Raw genomic sequence first — 7,501 nt, 5'->3', positions numbered from 1 at the left:
CACCGTGCAAAACTTGTGTGTTGCTAGATGTTAACTTACCTTACACACAATTGATTAATAGAAATAAAATATAAATAAAATAATTTGAAGGAAAATTAATGCTGTTGAGCAGGATTCGAATTTTTGACACAACTTCAATTATCCCCACTAACACTTTCTTCTCGAATCTTTCGTTCTTCGCTATGGCCCAAATGTTGCATACCGGACACCATTTTGCCTGTTGAAAGCGAAATTTTCTCTGATGTGGACAGTAATGAGTGTTGGTCGCTTGAGATAGTGCTGTTATCTGCATACTTATAAACGCACATGTCTTTAAATCATATTTATCTCAGCACTCGCTGCTGGTTATTATGCCGTATGTAGGCCTAATAATTTCAGTAATTATTGAGATATTTTTAATTTAACCCATGGAAATTACATGTGATTTATCATTACGATTGCTTGTTAACTTAGATAGTTGTATATAGATTGCTGTATTAAATATTATTTACTTTAAATGGTCATAAATTAACAACATATATTAGAAATAACAATTTTTTCTAAAAACACACCTAATCTAACACATCGATCTCTGCACTTGATTTTTGAACTCATTCGCCATAAGAGGTTTAGCTGTATAAACTAGAGTTACGGGAAGCTTGCTTTACTAGATTACTCACCTGTGGTGTTATGAATTTAACATGAGGTTAGCGTGTTTAAGTTCTCATGCAGTTTTGTTTACTAGACCAGTTTCGCAGTGACGAATGGGTTTACACTATGAAGACCACGATTTGTTATCAAACTAAGAAATACATTAATTGACGAGACTAACTGGTGCGTCAGTAGTTTTGAAAACTCCACAAAATTGAATCACACATTTAGCACACTATGCTTTTTGTACGCAATTGGCTGCATGATACCAATCACAGCCAAACTCCCATCACGAAGTGGTGCCAGCAAGTGGGTATTGCCACCAGTTGCGACGATTGTTTGCGTTGGAATATGCAGTGGAATGTCGAATATGGGTTTCAATCTGAAAATAAAACATCGAACATTAAGAGCCATTATCACTGTATCGAGATACGATATTGAATTACCCATACAAACGACTCATCGTGAGGTCTCCTGCGTCGTCGGATACTACCAGATAATCGGTTGCCGTTGTCAACCCTGTCACACGACCAGATACGTACTTTGAGCCTAAACTAACGCCATTAATACTGAACACATGGACAGAATGGGAGGTATCGTCAAGAGCAGAAAATGCTATGTGACCTAGGGAACATGTTCAATGATAATGATCCGAAATGTTTTCACTGTTGATTGACATGAGCTTACCTTGGTAGGAAAGTGTGATAAAGGAGATTTCTATATTCATACCCGTACATCCAATCGGATTTATTGTCCTCATAAATTGACCCTCTTTTATCGTGTACACATTAACAGTTCCGTCCTGTAATATTTAAAGTGAACTTGAAAATCTTTCTTAAATTTTACACGCATTAGTATAACTGTGGACATGGATTTTCATTCATTGGTGAAACGAAATAATATTCCCAGGCAAGAGAAAAAACATACGTATAAGTGAAAAACATCTAATAATTTTTTATTCACTTACCAATGAACCCGAAACGACGACGTCCAGTTCGGTCATGATGGACACACAGGAAACGGCATCATCGTGTCCGTACAATGTGTGAACTGGTTTCGGAGTTAGATTGTTGGTGAGATGCATTACGTTGGAACTTCCCACCACATTCCCGGCTAAATTCTGATTCAATGCCGCTGTGTTTGGTTGAAGATTGGAAGCACTGGCCGCACCAGTCGTACTACCATTACTGATCGACCAAATAACACATGTACTGTCTTTCGATCCGGTTACTAGGTACGACCCACAGCTGTCCAGAGCTACACAAGTTACCACATCTGAAAAGCAAGCAATAAATATCGATCGTGTTTGTTTCTCCAAAGTAGTTTATCAATTGGACCTACCGAAATGATGGACCGCCGAGGCTACTACCTTTCCGCGCGCCATATTAAATATACGAACCGAATTGTCCCAAATGCCACCAGCATACAAATATTTGCCATCGACACTGACCGCAAAAAGATTTGAATTCAAATTGATTGAAGGGTGGAATGGGCCTATCAGTTTTTTGCGGTTTCTATGAGTATGATCGGAAAAATGGATAATTAATAAACAAAATTGAGCAGTTCAAAAACATTCACGAGAGTATTCTTACTTGAGGTTGGAGGTAGTTGCATCGATTTCCAGAAGAAATCCTTTCTCTTTGTCAAACGACAGCCAGCTGTTGCATCCGAGTATACCGCTTTTTGTAACCGATATCAACATATCGGGACTAGTCTGCAAAAAGGATCGCGGAGGACTACGTGGTGTGCTGAGATAAATTACCGGATCTTTGTCAAACGATAGTTCACAATTGATGCAATTGACACGATCAAGAATCAGCGTCAAGTCAGGCTTTTTCAGTTCCAATTTGAGTAGTTTCATCGTCAGATCATCCTGCGACAACCTTCGCGGATGTGGTTCTCGTAGAAGTTGTGAAGGCGTTTGTCCGAAGTTGTTGATCATGCCTTCTACTGCTTCCCGCTCAATCGGATTGGTAATCTTATCCAAATCTACGGCCCCTTCATAGGAACAGTAATAGAACACATTGAGTGCTTCAACAGCTTTGGGTCCTTTTTGCTTATATCCAAATATAAGATCGATCCAGTGATGAAGATTCTGTGAAACATGCTCAGACTCCAAGGCTCTTCTGTGGATTGCAATGAAATCTTCGGATGACTTTGCCCATGGTGGTAAAACAACGTCATCCACCCGTTCTTTCGTAGTCTGTAGTATACCGAGGTCAAACTTATTCAAATTTTTCAAAAATTCGGGGAAGTAGAAGAACTCCGGTATAAGTTCTTTCACATCATTCGGGTTATCCATGAGAAGCTTCCAAGTTTGAGGAATGGAATGGAACTGTCTATCCGCTACATCGAATCGACCACTTTGTAGCTCAATATGCAATGATGTGAAGGGCTCTACTCGTATTAGATAGTGTAAGACACCCGCAGAATTGGAATAATGAGTACCAAAATGAAATTTAGGTATCATTCCGGACGGATCTTCAAAAGACTCAAATTTACTTCTGACCTCAGCTTCATTTTTCGGATTTACTACTCCTATCGGTTTACTAAGATCCCTGAAAGATTTCGGATCGTTTAGATCCAAAATGTCACTGGTATAATCTGCCAATATCCAAGGGAAAACTGGATACTGACTGAGATCGTTGTACGACCTGCCGGCGATAGTGTTCAGGTGCATCAGGTATTCAAAGTTTGATATTTCTCGGTTGACCCACTTTTGCGTCAGTCCAGAAGATCGTAACAATTCTGCCGGCGATCGCCCTGATCCATAAAGAATGTTTGGAGGTTGTAGACTAAGAATTTTTGTGAATATTTTGTTTCGAGTTTTCGTAGTAAAGTTTAGGAAATAACTCGTCTGATCGACGAGAAACATTTCCAAAGCACTACGGCGTAGGTTGAACTTCCGCAGGTGTAGTTCTCGCAACTGTCCTATTGGAAATTTGAAATCGTTTCGTTGACCATCATCACGAATCGGTCCAATTTCGGAAAACATTATCTGATTTGTCGTCAAATCAAGTCTTCCCTTGACTCTCGTCATTAAAGTGATAAGTTCGCATTCCTGGGATATGACAATTTTCTCCTTACCAGATGTTTCGGGTCTAAATATAAGATTCTAATTATAGAAAACCTAGAATGCAAAAGCTTTGAACAACTTACACTTGCGGTTCCAAGCTGTTGCGCATTTCTTCTTCAAGCAACAGAATGTCCTCATCGACATTTTCATCGCCCACGGCAGCTGGGGCAAAAGTTGAGCCTAGCTCGGTAGAAAGACGGCAGCTCTGAGAGTGACTCGTCGTGTTGTCACGCATATTGGAAGCGGCCGTATGGGGATCATGGTTGAAATCCGGCTCCAATTTCAATCGCATCCGAACACCATTTTCGTGATGCGATAGACGCCAGAACTCTTCCTCGGTAGAACTGTAACAAAAGAGACAACAATTTTGATGAATGCAAACTTCAGATGCAACAAAAATTATATAACATCAACAAGGTAAGAATATATGAGGATGAATTGGCTCTATTGTTACCCTATATAACAAGGTCTATGCATTTTGGTATTGTGGAATATTCTTCATAATTATGAAAAGCCGCTCACAACGTTATGTATTCCGTACGTCATAACGAACAAAAGTATATATTGGAGAAGCCAAGTGAAAGAAAAACTAACAGAAAAGATGAATTTTTGGAAAAAGATACGCTCAGAGACAGGACTCGAACCTGCGTTCTCATGCATTCCGTGCATACACGCTACCATTTCGCCACTCTTATCTTGTTTTAGTCACTCTAAAACGCGAAACAGACATAGTAGCAACGTACATCGAACATGGTCTACATACTGGCCGTCACCCGACCGATTCCTTACATCCAAACATCTACTCTGTCCATCAAACACTAGTCCTCTCGCTTTATACCTAAAATTCATCTTTTCTGTTAGTTTTTCTTTCACTTGGCTTCTCCAATTCCGATCAGTCATTGCAAAAACTGAACTTAGTCATGGTGGCTTTACGTCAAACTAAAATTTAATAAATCGTTAAATCGAACAAAAGTAATTAAAGCATGAGTCCCATTCGAGTGGTGCTGCTAACATACACATCTTCAAATTTTGAAATTTATAGATAACGCAAATCCACATATAACGTAGAACTATTGTATTAATAGTCATCTCGTTAGTAGAGTCGCCATGTTATTTTGCCGATTACTCGACTTTCAATCCACGAAATGTAATAAAATATAATACAATAACTTCGCCTCGGCTCTAAGAAGCAATACCGCAGAAAAAAATAGTTCGAAAATTGTGCAATACTGCACCGCGAAAACTTGAAGCGAATTTACCTAATTTCATCTTACTCTTGAAGTCAATCTATTGAACAGAGACAACAGATCTCACTCTAACTAAAGGTTTTCGTATACGAGATGACTACTGAAGCTGAGATGAATGCCATTTATTACGCTCTAATATGTCTATACTCGGTAGACTAAAATTTACCCATTTTTTTCATTTGTAGCACTATTTACAACTAAAATCGATTTTAAAATAATAAACTTACGATCTAATTTATGGAAAACTATAATTTGTATGTTAGTCAAAGTGGAAGCACGTAATTTCTTTCAACAGTTTTCAAAAATGCATTGAACACGCGCCATGAAATCCAATCATTGTGTGTTTATATTACAGGTAAAGAACAAGTAAATTTTTGTAAACTTTATCACTTAAAGTTTTGACTAAATAAGATCCTGCAAATGAATGACTTGAAACATGGAAGATTGCTTTTCATGCTGAGTACGTGTAAAAGATCAAATCTATTAAGACAAGATTGCTATGATGTATGATATCTGCTCAATTACCTTTAATCACACGTCATCAATCAAAGCCTTTTTGGTTAAATATCTAAATGTATTTAAGGAAGAAACCTTAAGATTACTTTTAAATTAATTCTTTTAATTGAATTTTCCGGATTGGTCTACGATTATCAAAAAGAAATTTCCAGGAAAGCCAGTAGAAAATAACTGTACTCGAGAAAAAAAGCAACAAGTATGGTCACAAAATTTCATTTTGCGCCGGATATTTTTAAAATCTCAGGAAATAAATAAACATATATTAGTTTTTTTTCACAAAGTTGATTTATTCAACCTCCACCCCTAGAATAAATAAATAAAATATATAAATAAACACTGCCCTTCAAATTCTGTGCAACACTTGCAAAGATAGCGCACTTGCTTACTTCCATCCACTCTTTCTTCAAATTCGTGTCGTTTTTGCTTCCTTTTTATTTTCTATGGAAATCTACGGAAATAAAAATTTATCATCAACGGAGAACTACGGAAACTAGTTTTGTCTGGAGAGCAAAAAAAAGCTTTTCACCGCGAGAGCTTCCGAGAAAAATGCCAATCTACGGAAATGACACTACTACTATCTGGCATCGCTGATAGCGTGATGGGTGAGTCGATGCCTTTCACGCAGCCTACCTGGGCTCGATGCTCTGAAAATGAAAGCTGAAAGTCAATTCAATTCCCTCCTTTTTTCGGGCTCGAAATTTATTTGGTGTCAACGGCGGCCATGAAATGTTCCTTAATGCAAATTACGCTTAATCTAAAATGTGATTAATCCTTTTATACCGACAGTCATCTCATTTGTTTACTCGCTTTATTTTTTAGCTGAAAGTCGAGTTTCAATCAACAAATTGTGATAAAATCGAATTAAACATCTTTGCTTCGGCTCTAAGAAACAGTATTTCAGAAAAAATGGCTTGAGAATTGAGCAATACTGCTGTTTTAGCAACGCGAAAACTCGTTGCGAATGATCCTATTTCCATCCATTCCCTTTGAGCCAGTGGCATGTTATGAATACATTGAATGAATAGAAGAGCCGACATAAATATAGCATAGTTATCATATATCTATGAAAAGGTTTAAAATATGTTGAACATTTCACTCTAATAACGTTTGAATAAAAATTTCAAATCTGTTGTAATATTCACAATTGAATGATACAACTATGATGTTCCTCGAATTAAAATCACTAATATGCAAACTTGACTGCACAGATGATGAACAGGAGCATTGACCTTATCAAAAGAAACACAACTCTGTTCTCATTTTTTCAGTAATCCTTAATACATGTTTGTTTGTTAATTGGCGAAAACATTATACATTTAGTGAACATGAATGCAGTCATTAATAAAAGATTATAGCTCCATCCATTATGGAAAATATAGTTCCGTCGTGATGAGAACAGATACGAACTAAGTTTCTCGTTTTTATCCTGTTTTTGCATTCAAAAATACTTAAACGGGTTTTTCAAACTAAGTTGCACTTATCCGACTTTTGCTTTCAGCCGTTCATATGAGCCTGTCTAGGCTAGCCTTTCTGTTCTAAATTTATAACTGATTCAATCTAGAATACCTATCCATCTTTCTATTTAATTCTTTCTTCTAGCTTCTGCAAGTTAATGCTTACCGAGAAGAACTAATTAAAATCGTTATAATTCATAAATTTTTACCCATTCAATAAAAGTACAAACTTTAAAAAGCATTGGTTTGGTGTATCAGCCTAGAAAATTTTGGCGGTACTTTTCCTTTTATTTTATTCATTTATTATACACGACTTAAAGGAAGGCTCTTTCATTTTTTATGAAAAAACAATTTTCATGTTTCTTGTTGTAACAGTAACATTTCCTGAAACCATGTTTTTCATCAGAAGTTTAAGCACAAGTCTTGGTATATTGATCTCATCCATTCCATTCAACATGTACCTGGAAGACTGTACATTTCTGTATGAATAATACCTAAAATAAACGTTTCTCAAATGTTTACCATTTAGGTAATTTCTTTTCGAAATTTCTATTAAGGCTATCTCTAGATACCCCTAA

General features: G+C 36.9%; 1 protein-coding gene across 2 annotated transcripts in view; it reads right to left on the bottom strand.

The window, feature by feature from the left end:
* Window positions 1–454: 454 nt before the first annotated feature.
* LOC131432212 (neurobeachin-like protein 1) overlaps window positions 455–7,501 on the bottom strand; it is a 191,964-nt gene continuing 184,917 nt past the window's right edge. For both annotated transcript variants that reach the window (XM_058598346.1, XM_058598347.1), the window contains 7 exons: window positions 3,790–4,050; window positions 2,223–3,731; window positions 1,972–2,144; window positions 1,598–1,905; window positions 1,318–1,432; window positions 1,077–1,254; window positions 455–1,012 (listed from right to left, as the gene is read on the bottom strand). In XM_058598346.1, coding sequence (XP_058454329.1) covers window positions 850–1,012; window positions 1,077–1,254; window positions 1,318–1,432; window positions 1,598–1,905; window positions 1,972–2,144; window positions 2,223–3,731; window positions 3,790–4,050 — 2,707 coding nt within the window. In that variant the 3' untranslated portion in view covers window positions 455–849. The remainder of the gene's footprint in view (window positions 1,013–1,076; window positions 1,255–1,317; window positions 1,433–1,597; window positions 1,906–1,971; window positions 2,145–2,222; window positions 3,732–3,789; window positions 4,051–7,501) is intronic.

Source organism: Malaya genurostris, chromosome 2 (genome assembly GCF_030247185.1).
Source record: "Malaya genurostris strain Urasoe2022 chromosome 2, Malgen_1.1, whole genome shotgun sequence".
NCBI lineage: Eukaryota > Metazoa > Arthropoda > Insecta > Diptera > Culicidae > Malaya > Malaya genurostris.
Note: the sequence above shows the minus strand (reverse complement) of the source record. Positions and strands in the feature narration are given on the sequence as shown.